The sequence below is a fragment of the Schistocerca gregaria genome, chromosome 6, assembly GCF_023897955.1.
Source record: "Schistocerca gregaria isolate iqSchGreg1 chromosome 6, iqSchGreg1.2, whole genome shotgun sequence".
NCBI lineage: Eukaryota > Metazoa > Arthropoda > Insecta > Orthoptera > Acrididae > Schistocerca > Schistocerca gregaria.
Window position 1 is genome coordinate 130,784,011 of NC_064925.1, and position 19,400 is coordinate 130,803,410.

At 41.1% G+C, this 19,400-nt stretch overlaps 1 protein-coding gene across 1 annotated transcript in view; it reads right to left on the reverse strand.

The window, feature by feature from the left end:
* Positions 1–1,632: 1,632 nt before the first annotated feature.
* The window catches only part of LOC126278532 (tubulin beta-1 chain), a 52,260-nt gene continuing 34,492 nt past the window's right edge, over positions 1,633–19,400 (reverse strand). Inside the window, exons 2-5 of the mRNA XM_049978707.1 lie at positions 8,482–8,819; positions 7,599–7,925; positions 5,428–5,895; positions 1,633–2,215 (exon numbers count right to left, since the gene is read on the reverse strand). Of these exons, the coding sequence (XP_049834664.1) occupies positions 2,062–2,215; positions 5,428–5,895; positions 7,599–7,925; positions 8,482–8,819 (1,287 nt within the window). The 3' untranslated portion in view covers positions 1,633–2,061. The remainder of the gene's footprint in view (positions 2,216–5,427; positions 5,896–7,598; positions 7,926–8,481; positions 8,820–19,400) is intronic.

Consider the following 19,400-nt stretch of genomic DNA (forward strand, 5'->3'; position numbering starts at 1 on the left):
AACACCATCAGAGATCAGCAACCCCTATGACAATGTGACAGTTCTGCTTTAGGCTACTGCCCTGAGAGAGGAATGCAAGGTTTATTTCCTTGCACCAATCCTTTCCCTTCTGACATAAAAATTCTAGTTCATTTACACTCTTGGCCATCAGCTATTATAGCTATAGGGACTGGGGAAAAAGAAGTTCTGTCACATTTTTCAACTGTGCCAGAATTCTTCCCCTAATGTTCAAATAGAGTTACTTTTGGTTCTACTTCTAGCCAGGTGCCTTGTCAGTTCGATCAGTAACATTGCAAAGCATGGGTCGCACAGCTATGAATGCCCATGAAATGTTGGAATTAATATTCTGCAAACTTCGCAATCATAGAATTGGGCAGAAAAAGACAAATAATCCCACGAAACAGCATAAATCAGAAAGGCCATCAGTTCACCAGCGGGAAAATGCTGCTGCTTTTCAACAGGATAATCATTTGTTGAAAGCTTTAATATAGCCTAACAAAGAAAACAAAACCATTTGGTGCACACAGACTATTCAAATCTCACAGTTTGAAGCAATACTTATTAAATACAACAATCCAGGAAATGTAACCACAATTGTACGCAATGTAAGTGATTCCCATTTGAAATATTTATCACTGGCTATTTATTAAGACTTTGCTTACTCAAATATTCAGTTGGTGCATTAACCGAATGGAGATACAGGAAATTAACTTACCAGATAGCTATAGGGTTTTCAGAGTGTCGGTTTTTGTAAAAGCAACTTTCAAGACAAGATTGATTAACCTGACAAATGAAAGGAAAGATGTCACAAAATGGAGTATAAAAGGATTGGGTGAGACATGAAAGCTTGAGTAACCTGCAAAAAAACTGTGGGGTCTCCCAAACTCACCATGCATTTTTGGTCCAGAACAAAAGTTTGTCGTCCAGTTTTAGATGCTCTCTGTAATTTTCTCTGAGAATGTAATCAAATAGTAAAACATGTTTTCTATTCTGATCCAATTTGCTTTTGAACTTACATCAACACAAAACGCTGCTAAATGTCACAAAGAAGAAGTGAAGGTCACATTCCCAGTACAAAGCTGGTTAGCAAATAGAGGTGTGTGTGTGTGTGTGTGTGTGTGTGTGTGTGTGTGTGTGTGTGTGTGTGTGTGTGTGTGTGTGTGTGTGTGTGTGTGTGGGAGGGGGGGGGGGATAAGACAAAAATTGTATGCAGTATTTTGTGCAGAAACTACCTCTGCATTCATTTAAATAACTTAAACTTTGTATAACCAGCTTCAACATATTTATATAGTAATTTTAATTCCACTATTTCTTCCTCCAAGTCCAGCATGTGAAATGCATCAGTTCACTCATTTGGGTCATAGATAATGGAATTTCGTCCCATGATCAGAAGTTCAGCTGGTTGGTTGCAATTTTTTCCACTTACTCCCTTATAACTGTTACTAAATTCCAGGGAGTAATGCTGCACAAAATATTTTATAATTGCAAATTAAGTTCTCAATGAGAATTATATTTGCTGGGTACCTTTTTTTAGCTTTTTGAGAGAGCACTGTCTCAAATTGATGTTGAGTACCTCACAACTTCTACTCTTTACTCTATCTGCCGATATATTGTTAGAACAAAATAAAACAGTTTTGGTACACACTTGATGCAAATTTATTTTTACAAGGTATTTAAATAACATGTCCACATGTGAATTGCTAAATACTGAGTTTAATTGAAAAAATAGAAAATAAAAAAATCAGTGTTCAGATTTTGTAAAGTTGAAACATGCCAGTTTCTACCATGTACTTATATATTACAAATAAATGTATAAACTATGATTTAAAAAGCTTCACAATTACTTCTTCTGGGAAGAATCCAGGAGAAATGCCAGTAAAACATCGTACGAAGTTTTTAAATAACCAGTATAGTGAAGTGGCAGTACTATCACGGCGGCACTGTTTTTGTAGGAGAGATGCAGTCTTTGCAGTAAAGCCGCCTGTGGCACAGTTTGCCTTCCCCGGGAATGACTGTTCACTGCAATTTGCCTCCTTGTGTCTTGTGGGTTGAGGGTTGAGCTTAGTTTTCATCAACCTCTGCTTCTTGCTCCTCATCAAACTCAGCATCTTCGTCAGCTGTGGCCTCTTGGTACTGCTGGTATTCACTGACCAGGTCATTCATGTTGGACTCTGCCTCAGTGAACTCCATTTCATCCATACCCTCTCCAGTGTACCTAAAATAAAGAAGTAGCAAATAAAGAAATATGCATTAGTAACTTTTACGATTTGTACATGTCTGGGCACCTTTAGTTTGGATACTGAGTGGCAAATTCTTGAAAATTAAAAAGCATACAAGGGCTTTTCTTAACAAAGAAACTAAACTGGATGTTGTATGATTATGAACTATGATGATCATGGACACTAATATGTATGGACAACATTATCCCTGAGAATAATACCATCAAAAAGTCGTCTATAACAGTGACATTCTCAAGGCATTTCATTGGAGTCCTTTTTAGTAATACAGAACAGCATGCAGTTTTCCTGTAAAATTTGTGGCATGGTTTCAGTTAGTCCTTTCTGGGAATTTAACTTTGTTTTTGGAAGTCTTCCTCAATTGCACTTGTCTATGAAAGCTTTTGAGACTGGATAATGCTCTAATAAGAGATTCCATTCTGTCTGCTTTCATTCAGAATTATGGAATGTATACTACATTTGTTGCTATATAACTCCTTAGATTCATAAAAAAATAAAAACTCCCAAAACACTAGTTTCTATTGTAGATTTCTCAGTAAACATGGTATTATTTCATACCTTGGGCAAATAAGCAAATTTAACCAAACTTTCCATGATTTATGGAACTGTGGAGCTGAGATGCGAAAAAATTACACGAGTAAACTTATTTGTCATATAGTTATTTCTTTTTAGTAAATGGCTGCCTTCTCAGAAGATTCTGTTTTAGATCTGAAGTAGGTATTTCTTATGCTTATGCTACAGTGCGTATTTGCTATTGTTTTGGGGCCCTGAGCTCTGCAGAAAACTTTTGTCATATTATTCTTCAACAGAACCTAATTTTGATTTTAATGATGACAACTAGACTTATCAACAAAACATTTCCACAGCAGTCAAACTAAAGTGCTGAACTAGATACTGTCTGTAATGCTTACAACAAATTGGAGAAACTAGTGAAAGTACACCTTTTCTGTTCAGTAGTAAGTTGACAGGCTACATTCTCCACAGAAAACAGGGGCAGAACAGCATTAGACATGCATTAACATTGTTGGTCACCATTCATATGCATGTAAACGTTTTCCTCCAGTAAATTTCTTGGTGATATTACTTATGTGTCATATGAATACACAGGAGGAGGCTCTGGACTTATTAGATGGACTGTTCAACTTACTCATACTTCTGCCTCTTTTTGATCTTGTTTGAACAGATGAGTTCCAGATGGTTAAGCACCAGAGCTTGTCATACACTGGCTAGCGTTTTCATTTTGTTCGTGCTTTTTCAACTTTGTTTTCAACAGCTCTTTGCTGTGCTGTAGAAGGACAAAACAGTGACTCCTAGCAGGAATGAAATTGATATAGAGAATTTATCAAGGAAGTCTGTCACCGTTAATATACTACACACAGTCACTTCATCAGCATCTTCCAGATAATTCCTATACTGTTCACTGGTGCTCTCATGCAAATAGGCTGTTTAGTTCTCCCATTTGATTTTCCAAACTGACTCAATTGTTAAGTCAGTAATTATCAGACTACAAATCTAAATGCCTGGGACTTCGTCCCAAGATGATCTGAGATTTTATTTTGACACTTATTGTTTGTTTCGCCTCTGGAAATTATTTATTAATATGAAAAATGCCCAGCTGCACCATGGATTGGAGTTAATGTTAAACTGTAGTTACCCAATTACTGGCTGAGTAAGTCAGTTCAACAGGACTATATGTTGGAAAGAATTATGGTGTTCACACCAGCCTTCTAGCTGAGGGCAGCTTCAGTTTATTTGATTGTCCAATGGTTCCACTGCAGATGTTCCATTGTTTTAGTGTTACAGTAGTAAAGTGGTCAGGTTTGACATCCACACATAAATATGGAGACAAAGGCAGTATGGTATACTATCAGTTTTGCAGTTTTTAGTCTTGATTGAGGATTACCTGCTGACGGAGGTCTCCAAAGAATGATTAGACAGTGCAGATGTTTTTTTTTTTTTTCCTTCTTCTATACATTACCTGCCTCCATATCTGAGGCTGCTAACTATATCCTGTATTAAATTCCAAGCCTATACACAGTGTCTCATGAAATGTGGGCATAAGACACTTCATGGCATAGTGATCCATCTGCCAGATGGATGTATTAAGCTTTGTGACCTCTTTAGTGCTATTCAATAGGAGGAGACTATGAACTGGCACAAGTTTCCACACTTCTATCACACAGCCTGTACTTTTGGATCAACTCTGACTTTACAATCAAAGAGGTCATTGTGCATGATGGAAGATAACCCTTTTGTATCAAGTCGTTGAACCCTCAGGTATGCCAATTCTTTTCACATAATTTTCACAAGTACTACAATCAAAATTAACACTTAACAAGTATGCACCTTTTCCCCATTAAAGATATGGATCACTGTCTGGGAGTGTGTTTGCTTAGGCAGGTTTCAATTTGACAGTGGGACTAAATGGCTCATATGCTCTCTTGTCACTTCACAGATGAGTGCAGTGTTTTAGCCAGTGGCCGAACAAGGGTAACTGGTGCCAGGGAATACTTTAACTTTGTGCCTCCCAACCCCTGCCAATCTGTTCCCATTTTTTGTTTAATACTCTGTTCAACCAAGTAAAGACACTCACACACATTTCAGTGACTAGTTTTTGTACAATACAGTATGAAGCATGGAAAACCCTCAGTCCAAAGTAACAATGCTTGCAACAAAAAATAATTCCTTCTTCACTGTTACATTGTTGATGAATGAAATACAATAACAAACAAAACAACAAATGCAAAATATACTCCTTACATATTTGTTGAACTGCACAACAGCATAATGAAACGAACTCTATCTGGTAGCCAACAACTAAACATGAGCATCTCTTTCCAAGGGAGAGGTAGGCTTTATGGAACTGTTGCTCAGCACAGACCAGTCTGAATCTCATCACCATATATCTTTCCATCTTACCACCATTCATTACGTCCCCTTCTCACCCCTCCTTCACTCTCCCTCTTCCTCTTTTCTTTTGCCCTTCCTCCTCATCTAACCCATCATAAAACTTTGCCCTCAATGGAGGAGCACCCATGGCATGGTCCCTAGCTGTGATATCCTAGTTACGCCACTGGCTCCTGAATTACTTGTTAAATAATATTTAAGAATAAGAAAACTACACTAGAGAATGCACGATGATTGTTTCATTCACATTATTCAGGGAACTGCACAACTCTGAATTACGTACCAATGAAGGAAAGCCTTCCTGCGGAACATGGCGGTGAACTGCTCAGAGATTCGCTTGAACAGCTCCTGGATGGCGGTGGAGTTGCCGATGAAGGTGGCGGACATCTTGAGTCCACGGGGTGGGATGTCGCAGACAGCTGTCTTCACATTGTTGGGTATCCACTCAACAAAGTAGCTGCTGTTCTTGTTCTGGATGTTCAGCATCTGCTCGTCTACTTCCTTCATGGACATGCGGCCACGGAATACGGCAGCGACAGTGAGGTAGCGGCCATGCCTGGGATCACAGGCAGCCATCATGTTCTTAGCGTCAAACATCTGCTGTGTAAGCTCTGGCACAGTGAGCGCACGATACTGCTGTGAGCCGCGTGACGTCAATGGCGCGAAGCCTGGCATGAAGAAGTGCAGCCGTGGGAAAGGTACCATGTTCACTGCCAGTTTGCGCAAGTCGGCATTCAGCTGACCTGGGAACCTGCAAAATAGACCAAAACTGTCACTCTGCTCAAACTACAAGCAGTCAGCACATGCATCAAGTTCGCTCATTATTTGTGATCTCAACAGTTGCTCAGGAATGGGGTAGTGAGATACTCTTTGCTAGAGTACAAGAGCTCATGAGTGAGATGATAGTCACACCAGTGATAGACAGATAATTGGCATAGTGCGGTAAAGAATGCCTCAATGCCTCAGTGGAGACTGCATACACGGTAAGTACCCGTTAATGAATACATAGTTTCATTCAAATATTTTGACACTTTCTCGTTCTCTTGCACGCAAACATAGTGTAATCAGAAAATAGTCACACTTTTCATTCTTTGAGCATGTCTCTAGAAGTAAAATTGTTGAATTCTCTTTTTCCCTAGAAATAACATTTTTTCCTTCTCAAATTTTGAGGTTATTTCATGATCATTATGTTTTTTAAGAGATGACATACAAGTAATGCCCCACATCCTTTTCTTTGGCACTCAACATAACCCACATGTCTTGCCTACAAGTATGCCTCAGCCAATGCCAGAAATTAAAAATAATACTGTATTTATAGCCGGCCGGAGTGGCCATGCAGTTCTAGGCACTACAGTCTGGAACCGAGCATCCGCTACGGTTGCAGGTTCGAATCCTGCCTCGAGCATGGATGTGTGTGATGTCCTTAGGTTAGTTAGGTTTAATTAGTTCTAGGCGACTGATGACTTCAGAAGTTAAGTCGCATAGTGCTCAGAGCCATTTTTGAACTGTATTTATAAAAGTTTGTTCTGTTGATTACAGCTCTGTATATCATTCGTTTATCACTGCAAAATAATTAAGCAATTTTTTCAAAACTAAAGGCAGAGAAAAAGCAAAGATGAAAATAATATGCTGATTATTCTCACAATGGCCCCAGGCTGAAAGATGGTTGACAGTTTCTTTGGTGAATAACTTAAATCAACTCAACTGGAACTACCACCGATTATTCACATACTGTCCAGACAAATATGAGTCCCATTTGTTAACTTAGATGCAGTACAGGCACATAAAGAACTTACAGGCTCCTTGGGACAGATGCCTACCACATTGTCAGTTCATGTACTGCTGCTTCTCATAACAGAGTATGTGAGTTTACGAACCAGTCTGAAACCTGAGATGTCCAGCTCTGGACAAGTATTTCTCGTGTCTGAAGCATTTTGTTACTCAATTGTCTTCTTTTCCGTTCATCATTCCAACTCTAGTTGCCGCATTCCTCTAATTTCTTATTTTTGGGGGAGCAATTTATTAGTGGCACACAGTACCAAATGCATTACGTCAAAGATTCACCTTCCAGTTTATCTTCAGCAGGAATAGAAGGTGAATCTCTGGTAACGTCGACCTGCTGATGAGATGTAAAAAATCAAAAAATCACTAAATGGTCATCGGTCAAAGATCCCGAGAGGAATGTAACAGGCAGCATGTCAATATGCACTAACAATGATGGTGTCCGCTCCATTTATCTCATATCAATGTGATAGCTTATCTGTTCTGACAAAAGTTATTTGAAGACAGTATGGCTATTCTGTATACAGCTTTTTCTGTCTTATGTTTGGCAAGATGCCAAGAATATAAATGAACCAGTCAGAATCTCCTCCTAGTTCTGATTTACACTTCTTTCATCCCTTTGCCGAGTTGCCAATGTCACTATGTGCGGCACGGGATCAGCAGCGTACGTACCTGAGGCATGTGGTGACTCCGGACATGGTGAGTGAGACGAGGTGGTTGAGATCACCGTATGTGGGTGTGGTCAACTTCAGTGTTCGGAAGCAAATGTCATACAGGGCCTCATTGTCGATGCAGTAGGTCTCGTCGGTGTTCTCAACCAGTTGGTGCACGGAGAGTGTCGCATTGTAGGGCTCGACCACTGTGTCAGATACTTTGGGCGAGGGCACCACCGAGTAGGTGTTCATGATGCGGTCTGGGTACTCTTCACGGATCTTTGAGATGAGCAGCGTTCCCATTCCGGAGCCGGTGCCACCACCCAGTGAGTGTGTCAGCTGGAACCTGCAAACAGGATGGACCATTACAGACCACCATCATGACTGGTGTAAAACTTGCATGATGTCAATGTCAAGGCAAATAGTAACAACCAAACAGTAACAAATGCTACTCATCCATCAACAGTAGGCAATGAGTTTTTTCCTATATACGTTAAATGTTAGGAAGCTATTTCTGAACGAGTTTGCCTGAAGAAGTAGAGCATTGCACAGAAGAGAGACATAGACAGTAAACATTTCAGGTTAGATGAGAATGTAAGATTATGAAATGTGGTGCTACACAAGAATACAGAAGTTTAGATAGGTAAATTGAATAACTAGAAGAAGGTTTCAGTTGATAGGGCACATCCAGAGGGATTAAGTAACAGTTGATTTGGTAACAGAGTGTGGTAAATATAGAAGTGGGAGACTAAGACAGTAAGCAAAGTTGAAGTAGGTTGCTCTAGTTCAATAACATCATCAACCCATGCAGACATGTACATCTTGATTTGCCAAGGAAAGGACAAGGTTTTAAGTACATGGCCAAAAGTGATTCAGAAGAGGCATCACCACAGATTACTCACCCCTGGAGACAGTCGCAGCTCTCGGCCTCCTTGCGCACAACATCGAGCACTGAGTCGACAAGTTCTGCGCCCTCCGTGTAGTGGCCCTTAGCCCAGTTGTTGCCGGCGCCGCTCTGGCCGAACACGAAGTTGTCTGGCCTGAAGATTTGGCCGAAGGGTCCGGAGCGCACAGAGTCCATGGTGCCCGGCTCCAGGTCCACCAGGATGGCGCGCGGCACGTACTTGCCGCCCGACGCCTCATTGTAGTACACATTGATGCGCTCAAGCTGCAGGTCAGAGTCACCGTGGTAGGCGCCTGTCGGGTCGATGCCGTGCTCGTCGGATATGATCTCCCAGAACTGCAACAATGAGACAAGTTGCTCTTTAAAACACCTGCGTCTGCAAAAGACAACTGTATGAAACTATACTTGCTGGGCTGATCGTTTTAAAACATTAGACTGCTAGAACTAGTCTTTTATTGCAGTGAAAATGAAATGAAATGTCGTGTGACGAGGGCCTCCCGTCAGGTAGACCGTTCGCCTGGTGCAAGTCTTTCGATGGAGTGTGCACTGTTTTGAAACTTCCTGGAGGATTATAACTGTGTGCCGGACAGACTCTAATCTAGAACCTTGCTTTACCCGCCGAGATATGCAGGTTTCACTGTCACCAGTACTTCTCTTATACCTCGCAAATTTCGCACGTCTTGTTGCATACCAAGATGGACCATTTCAAGAAATGACTAATAACTGTGCTCTAATGACACCTGCCACATAATATAATTTTGTTGTTGCCAGAAAATGCAATATTTAACAGCATGAGCAACACTACAATCATAATTAATTTTTGACTTTTGTTGTGGTAGGGTTGTTAGAGAGGGCACGTGCACTTTATAGTTTCACACTCCAACCCGGGAGGTGGACGTTCTATGAGAAACGGCATCAATCAGAATCTGTAGAATCACCCTAGGAAGTTAAACATATCATGTTCTAAAACTAACCACTGTTTCGAGCTGATGCAAGCTATTTCCAACTGTATTTTTTTATTTGAGAGCATGGAGAGGCCAATAAACGTGAAAAATACCTGGTCGCGATCGTGTACTCAATATTCCAAGTTAGAAGTCAGATGACCATTCAATGGAAATGAATGCAATCGAACTTTCTGACTGGTAATAGGACCGCCCTAGCCTAGTGACCGCGTGGTAAATTGCCATTGGCCTCATAATAAACACCGTCAGATTTTAACACAATGTTTGTTCTACGGGCGCGTCGATTATATAACAAAATTGTGTAATTACAGACGGTTTAATTCTCACCATTATTACGCATTTTGCTTGAACAGTGTGTCGCAGCATGCATGTAGGTTAGGAAAACACATGTTTGCTTCTCTTTCTGAAGGTATCAGACCGACTACAGTCGTTGGCGCATGTTAAGCAGGAAGAGGATCTGCATAGCGAGACACCTGGGTGCCCACAGGAATGCTTCTTGGAAATCGGCCCGTCTTCAGCAGCTGCCAGTACCGCTCGTTTCATTTCTAATTATAAACGACAGCAGCACACAACTTTCCGCACGTCCATGATTCAGACGACGAATGGATGATGTGGTTTCTCCGTAATTTCATTCTCTGAGGTGCCCGCTGAAAATAGGCATGTTATGAAGACTCATTGTATCCTGGAAACAGCACTCACACAAAGATATGCGGCTGGCCTATTTCGTTTAAACAGTAAACAACAATCAGATGAGAAAAGAAAATACCTTCATCTCATAAGTTTATTTTTTTCCGTTCAATGGTTCAGAAGTCTGTAATTAATTTGTTATGTAAGAGGTATTCTAATTTACTGTAACTCCAGCGATATTATTTATGCGGCTCATAGCTCCGACATCTGCAGCAGCAAGCCAACGATAGACGGGTACCATTCATTTCATACTAAGTGAGGAGAGCCCTACGTCAACGTGACGTAAGCACGCATGATCATGAGTTTCACGAGTTTTCCTATCGACTGTTGTGTGCATTCTGTATACATCGACTGTTGTGTGCGTCTTGAATATGCACTGTTCATTGTTCTTAGTTGATTTACAACATGAAGGCAAAATTAAATGGAACTAGATGGTGTAATATTTCCAGCAACATTCGGAATTACTTCGAACTTCAGTTTTTCAGTTTAACGTTTCTGCCCACATGAATTATGTACAATTCATTGGCTTTTATAAAAATGCGAAACACTTTAATTTCTCCCTATTTCACGTTTTTATCCACTTGATTTATGCACGATTAATCGTAATAAGAAATGCCAATCACTTTCGGTATGGTTATGATTCCTTCATTCAGATATTCGTTATGCACATGAAACAACAATAATACCCACATTCTTTGGATTGCAGCTTAATAATTCTTTCACGTTTCTATCCACACGATTTATGCACGATTCATCGGATTTTTTTTTTAAATTGACTAAAATCTTTTCTTTTTACTTTCGTTATGGTTCCTTCGTTCAGACATTCATTATGTTCCTGAAACACATAATACCATCCCAAATTGTTGGGATTACAGCTTAATAATTAATTCAACTGGGATGAGCGTAACAGATAACTCCTGTCACTTCGTTTGTACACATGTATTTACATTTAGCTTTGACATTATCGGTACAACCGCAAAAATCGATATACGCACTCATGTAGTCGATTTAGGTTATTACGTCACGATGACGTAGTGTTACGTCACTATGACGTCGGGTTCTCCTCACCTAGCGTGAGCTGAATGCTACCCACGATAAACTCATGCCAAAGATTTTCAAGTGGGTGCTTATCTGGGCAGCCAGTCCATTTCAGGGATGTTATTGTCCACTAACCATTACGGAGATGCTCTTTTCTTACAAGAGGCATTGTCCTGCTGATGCAATCAATCACCGTCTCCTAACTGTTCCTCTACAGTACGCAGTAATGTGTTCATATCATTCCGCATTTAGTGCTAAAAGGTGACAACACGCTAACCGCGAAAAACATCCCAATATCGTTGCAACACATCTTATTTACCTCACTGTTATCACATGAAGTGTCACTATAGAAACGTATTGCTTAGGAGTATCTGCTCGACCATTGTGCTAGGTGGACCACTGGTAGCACTTTGGAACTCACGGGTGACTGCTTCCGCTTATTTCGTGCGAGTTTTTACTACCAACCTCTGCAATGCTCGACGGTCCGTCAGTCAGTACATGAGGTCTGCCAAAGTCTTGGTTTACCTGTGGTTATTACTTCGTTTTTTCACTTCACTGTCACAGTAACAGTCGTCTTAGACAGCTTTAAAAAGGTTGACATGTACTCATGGAGTTTTTACTCATGTGGTGTGACTATTCCACGTTCGAAGTCACAGAGCTCTCGTGACCGACCCACGCTGCCGTTACTGCTTCGCTACTGACAGCACAGTACAGGGTGTAACCGATTTGGCACGTCTGTGTTTCTGAAAACATATAAAATGAATTTTGTTTTTTTCATGAACTGTATTCAAACTGTTCCCAGACTGCAGCGAGCATGTCTTGAGTTACAGCTTCAACCGCTGCTCTGATGCGATGTCTCAGTTCGTTCACTGTTGCTGGTAACGGAGGCACATTAACAGTGTCTTTTATAAACCACCACAAGAAATAATCACATACAGTCAGGCCTGGTGACCTTCGTGGCCAGTAATGTACGGCTGAATCATTTGGTCCAGTGCGACCGACCCATCGTCCAGTAATCCTTCGATTTAAAAGCTCCTGCACTTCCAGATGTCAGTGTTGCGGTGCCCCATCCTGTTGGTAAATGAAGTCGTTCGAATCAGTCTCTAACTGTGGGAAAAGAAAGTTCCCAAGCATATCCAGTTATGTACTTCCTGTAACAGTGTTCTAGGCAAAGAAAAATGGACCATACACCTTTTCAGCACAACTGCACAAAATACATTAAATTTTGGAGAGTCCCTCTCATGTTGTACAATCTTCATGTGTTTGTTCCGTCCCCCATATTCTCACATTATGACGGTTCACCTCTCCATTTAAATGGAATGCTGCATCGTCACTACACGCTAAGCGTGGAAGAAAACTGTTCAAAAATAGTTCAAATGGCTCTAAGCACTATGGGACTTAACATCTGAGGCCATCAGTCCCCTAGACCTAGAACTACTTAAACCTAACTAACCTAAGGACATCATATTCATCCATGCCCGAGGCAGGATTCGAACGTGCGATCGTGGCAGCAGCGCGGTTCCGGACTGAAGCTTCTAGAACCAGTCGGCCACAGCGGCCGACCAAAAAAACTGTCATCCTCCATTTTGCCAAGAACGAAATACAGAACTCCACACGTTTGCTGTTTGTCGCCTTCACGAAGAGCTTACAGTAGCTGAATTCTGTACGGTTTCATGTGTAAACGTCGACGCAACACACGCCAGACGGACATCGGGAGCATGCTGAGCTGTCGAGCTGCACGACGAAAGGATTTCTACGAACTCCTCATGAAACTATGGCGGATGCTTCGACGTCTGTGTCAGACACTCTGGGGCGGCCCGGCGATTTGTCTTTACACAAACAACCTGTTTCTCGGAATTGTCCATGCCCTGTGCTATAGGAGAACCCACACCACAACTAGTACGAAAGTCACGCTGAACAGTTATTATTGACCAGCACTGCGCAAAAGGTACAACACAAAACGCTTTCAGATGTCCCGACACCATTTTCACTAGAACTGAAGTGGGCCCACACTGCTTCTACGTAACGGGAACCATGTAAAACTCGAGAGTTTGCTCTTTCCAACAGTACAGTACGTTTACAGTACGTTGTTCACATACCTAAAATAACAGTTTTTTTATTTTTAAATCGGATGATTCTTTTTGATACAGCGTGTACTTCCTGTCACCTTTTATACTGGCGGGTGCGCCTTTCGTGACATCTAGTGGGCAGTTCCATATGCCATAGCGGTGTCCGAATATCTTTTATCGGATAGTGTATACAGGCTGTTTATAAATTAGTTATTCAACAAAAAAATGGTTCAAATGGCTCTGAGCACTATGGGACTTTACATCTATGGTCATCAGTCCCCTAGAACTTAGAACTACTTAAACCTAACTAACCTAAGGACATCACAGAACACCCAGCCATCAGTTATTCAAAAATAACCTTTATTTGTGAAAAGGGTAATTAACTTAGGGAAATGTTTGATACTACACTGAATGCAGTATAGCTTATGTGTGCCTACCTTTTGTAACACGACGAATGTCCCATATGTAATCAATTACAGTACAAAGAAACATTTACCTTAGGCGAGTCCCGTACATGGTCAATTACCTTACGTGGTTTCTGCTCACTCCACATCCTAACATTACGCCCATTTATTTTACCACAGGTATGGAAGTTGGCTTCGACACTTCAATCCAATTTTATTAAGATAATCATCTTTTGTCTGCATTTTGTTAAACATCTCTACACAGAATGCAGCTAGTTTTCCTTTGTCACTTTCTCTTTAAGCTAGCAATACCTTCCACACCGTAACATCAGGCATATTCAATTCTATGCTGGAATGTCTCGTTGATTTAGCCGGATTACGATTGTAATAAGACTGCCGAACTTGTTCAATTGCTGCGTCAGAGACTGCTGGCTACACTGAGTCGGCGTCCGATGTTATACACAGCCATTTTCGAAGAAATTATTGTACCAATTAAAATTGTTTGTCTTTGAGGTGGTAGCTGGCGGTATTTAGTCTTGGAGTAGTTGAACAGCAAAACGAAAGCCGGAGTTTTAAATTTCACGTTCAATAAATCGTTCAAACATACCTTCGTTTGAACGTCGAACAGATTCCCATGTGGACGATATAGTAATAAGCATCCCAGGCGCAGTGAAACAACTGAAGGAGTTGAAACCAAATAAATCACGAGATCCGGATAGAATCCCAATTAGGCTTTTCAAAGAATACGCTACCGCTCTGGCCCCTTACTTAGCTTGCATTTATCGCGACTCTCTCGCCCAGCGCAAAGTCCCAAGCGACTGTAAAAAAAGCGTACGTCATCCCTGTGTATAACAAGGACAAAAGAACGGACCCGCTAAATTACAGACCAATATCCCTAACATCGGTTTGCTGCAGAATCTTTGGACGTATCCTCAGCTGGAATACAATAAATTTTCTTGAGGCAGAGAAGCTTATGTCTATGAATCAGGGTATCGTCAGAAGGGCACCTGGGAAGTGTGATAGGGCTCCTCTTATTCTCTATAAGCATTACTATCTCGCGGACAATAGAAGGATACAAGATGACTTAAACAAAATTTCTAGTTGGTACGATGAATGGTACCTAGCTCTAATGTAGAAAAATCTAAGTAATGTGGACAAGCAGGAAAACAAATCTGTAATGTTTGGATACATTAGTAGTGTCCTGCTTGATGCAGTCACTTCGTTTAAATATCATATCAGGGCGTAACGTTGCAAAGTGATATGAAATAGAATAAGAGTGTGAGGATTGTGGTAGGAAAGGCGGTTTGGAGACCGTATATTGGACGCTAGTGCGACCTATTCTTGAGTATGGTCGTGTGTTTGAGATTCATACCAGGTCGGATTAAAGGAATACATCGAAGCAATTTAGAGACTGGCTGCTAGATTTGTTACCGGTAAGTTTGAACAACAATGAAATGCTTCGGGAACTGATGGCGACATTCGTTTCGAGAAACACATTTGGGAAAATTTAGAAAACCGGCATTTGAAGCTGACTGCAGAACGATTCTGTTACCTCCAACATATATTGCGCATAAGGACCACGCAAATAAGATACGAGAAATTACGGTTGATACGGAGGCGCACAGTCGTTTTCCGTCGTTCTCTTTGCGAGTGGAATAGGAATGGAAATGGCTAGTGGTTGTACAGAGTTCCCTACGCCACGCGCCGTAAGGTGGAGTGCGTAGTGCCTATGTAGATATTGCCTCTGAATTGTAGTAGCGGATTTGAGTTAGGAAACCATAAACACTGCGCACACTCTGCAGCGTTACACGACTCTACGATGACTGTTAGAACTCCATCGTGCATGCGACCTAGCGGGAACGTCGGGAACTAACAGTGTTAGGAAGACATACTGCATTCAGTGCTTATCAAACATTACTATTAATTATTTCCCATTTTCACAACTGAAGTTTATTTGTGTATAACTGATTTATAAACACCCTGTATTATTGTGGCATTGCGGCTTCCTCACATGCGAAATAATAAAAAGTATTCTTCTTTTCTTTTATGAAGCAGTTTCAGTCCGCTGCTGTGTGCTTATGTAATTAAAACCGTGGTATCATCAGGGGGAGTAGAGACGGCTGAATATGGGCGTGAGCGCCTGCTGACGTGTGTTTCGTCGCTGTACTCGGTAGCTACAGCGTGAATGTAACGAGGGGCGTGGCTGCGAGGTCCCACTTGGAGCTGCGTCAGGAGATGCGTGTACTGCGGGAGCGTGCAAAAGGGCGTAATGAGCGTCTGCGCTGGGCTCGGCCTTAATTGCGAGAGCGCACCCGTAATTGAAAGCCCAGAGGCTGACGGACAGAATGGGGCTCCGCGAGGGGCGCAGAGCCTCTTCACAAGCGAGGCCGACGCGTTTCCTCAAGCGTGTGGTTAGCGGGCCGGTGTGAAAGGAGCGTGTGTGTGTGTGTGTGTGTGTGTGTGTGTGTGTGTGTGTGTGTGTGGTGAGAGCACCGCAACCCGCTCAGTGCTCTGCACCGCGCAAATCCTTCAGAGGAAGGGCGTCTGCAAATGAGGGAGCCTCGGTGAATAGGCTGGTATACTGATACCCAAACATCCAGATGTCAGACACTCAGATCGGTACTAATCGTTTTATGTCGTTAGAGTTAGTTCGTGCTATGTGCTGGCGTCCAGTAGAACATGCGTAAACTGTAATTAAGAGTAACACCAGAACTACGGAGGACTGGAAAAGCGTATCTGTGAATAATTGCTTTGTAGATTTCGCGCGGGTGAGTTGCAGAGGGTGAGGTCCTGCGTTCAGACCCCACTGATGACAATTTTTTTTAACTGTTTACGCGTGAAGCTGTTGTATGGGCATGTGGTGTTCTGTCGACATGTGCGACAGAACAGACACTCGTAATGAAGAAGCTATTGTATTTGTAATTTCACAAAATAAATACAAACAATCAGAACAGTAGAATAAAGAATTAATTACATCACACTTGCGAAAGTATTATTAGTCCCGTATAACACTTTGATGTATAAACAGCTAAAAAAATTACGGGGTTGAATCCAGGACCCTTGGTACGACGATATAGCACACTACCAACTTCACCGCGGAAGCTAAACGTATTACTTAACAGTTATCCTTTTGCTCTGATACGTAGTTCTGGTGTTACTTTTTTAAAGTTTACGCCCGTTCTCCTGGACGGCAGCACATAGCACGAACTAAATCGGAGTTTTGGTTGATACTCTTTCGACATACAACGTTTGATACCGAACTGAGGAGGTACCTGGAGGTTTGGGTGTGAGCAGGGACAGCGGTTATCCCTGGCTCAAAATAAATGGTTTCTGAAATAACCGATTTTTCGGTATTTTATTCCTATTATTTGCAGCAGTAAATGTAGTAATTGAACAAAGATTGAACAATTTTGACTCAGTCTCAAGATACACATAATCAAAATGTTAAATTAAATAGGCTTTTCCCGAAAAGTGATAAGTGTTTGAACACTAAACAAAGTAGCCAGCATTTTTTGGAACTCTGCTCAAAAGCCATGCTGTAATCGGGGATCATACAACTATCCGGGCATTACAAATAGTCATTACTAAAGGGTGAAAACCGAGACTGAAGAATTCTTACTTTTCGTGTTAAATTTGCCTGTTGTCAAGGGCTGCAAGCAGATGAAGGCATATTACGTAGACACAGAGAGCAGATCAGTTACTTTCTACTTCATTGTATACTATGAATGAATTGTTGTTAAGCTTCATTTATTACTGTTATCATAACTTGCTTCCTCATTTATTATTTCACAGAAGTGTCAGACAAATCTTTCTTTTAAAGCAAATGATGCATTATACTTCATTACTACGTCACTTTAGAAAATATTTCCAAACTAGGGCTGATGCCATTCTGCAATACAGGCGACGACAGCAGGAAACTACCGATGTCCCATGTGCGGGTGATTCTAACACACTGAATGTACAGGCGTACCTTAAGCTACGACACACGATAACGGGAGTTATTGTCTCAGCAATTCTGTATCAATTCTTATGCCATGTGTTTGTTGCTCGTTTCCGTCGGCATTGTTATTAACATAGCTCTGATCGCTTTTCCCATTTTCTATAATAACGCAATGCTTCAAACAAAAGCAAATTTAAAGAATGAAAATTACTGCATTTTTTAAAGAAAAGGTTTATTTAAAAATGAAAAAATTAGCATTATTGTTATGGCTAATTAATTAATTGTTTTATGGGTTATTACTAAAAAATAACAAGCACCTGTCAAAAGCGTAACCAAAGAAATAATGAAAAATAACGGTTATTCAGAGCAAAAATACCGGCATGGGTTTTAACTGGTCGGTTTTTCGCAACCCTAATACTGAGCTGTACGGAACGGTTCGCAGTTCGAAGCTAAAGGAATACGAACAACACCACATTTTATGAGAGTTCATCAACAGATCCCCGTAGACGGACAAATAATTTGTCACACTTTACGATGTTCGCCAAATATTTGATGCCATTCGACGTAGTTGTCAAACACAGAGCGTGTTTGAGGGAAACTTTAACTGACAGAAAATTCGAAAAGATGCGGGACGTTGTGTTGATGTTTTGCCGCGTTTGTTTCGTGAAAAATAAGTTTTATAACAATTTATCTCACTGAATCGTGGTTTCCACAACTATGGGAACTACGATCGAGGATAAAAACCAAATAGCATTGGCAGTCACCTAACACAAAGGTAGAGGGGTCACATCTTTCCCAGCCATATACAGGATCACGCCCGAAGAGACTCAGAAGCAACTCAGTATTCTGCGAACTACATGCGAGTGAGCGTTCAACAAATTAAAAAAAAAAAAAAAAAGAAATTGAACCTTTTTCTTCCACGGACGATGTAAACTATATGTTCAGAACTTGTGGTATTTTCATAAACCGCTATTACAGGACCAAACAGAATAAATTTTCGCATTCTTTAATCTTCTTTTAAGATGTGTGGGCGAAATAACTCTTAACAAGTTATTAAAAGTTTCATTGTCCATTCGGAGAACGTTGAATCCATTCGGAAAACGTTGACGCAGTCACCATGTTCCAAGTATAGATTTCCTTTTAACAGGTTTTCATCTGTATATTTCTCTCTCATTTTAAATAATTCCCTGAACCAAAGTTTCTTCTTCTTCTTTAAACACAGTGCCAGCGTCAATGTCAGAAATGCTTTAACTGAATTTGTAGCCAAAATTCAGCGTACACGAACAGTGTCTGCTTCAAAAGTGAGGTTAAATTGACAAACTTTGTAGTTATGTGTACGCCTTGCCTGACAAACCAGTGGCTAGATACGAGCAAACTGCACAAACAAGTCTGATTCTCTTCGAGAGCCTATAGGGAGCGTGCGAATGCAGCATTTGTGACCGCAAGCGCATCTAGCAGCACGTGCGGAAAACATGAATGAGAGACGGAGAAATCAGCTGCATTCAAGTGCATTTCTAGGGTGTGGGGTTCGATACTATAAGCCTAACTCATGTTGACTTCCAAAATGTAAAATGAGGATATTCATAGTTCAAGCCTTCCACAATACAGATAGTAACCATGTTTTTGAAGGGAAGGAAATTTTGGCGAAGGAAGTGTCCGGCAGGTGTTTAAGAGAAACTAGAGTTAATCAGGATCCTTGTGTGGTTAAAATCAAAGTAAGTAGCGTTTATGTTAATTGTGTAATGTGTGAATGTTGTATGTGCTATGTAACGTCAATTAGCACTTGATGCAGTGTCAAGTCTTTCTCAGTTAGACTG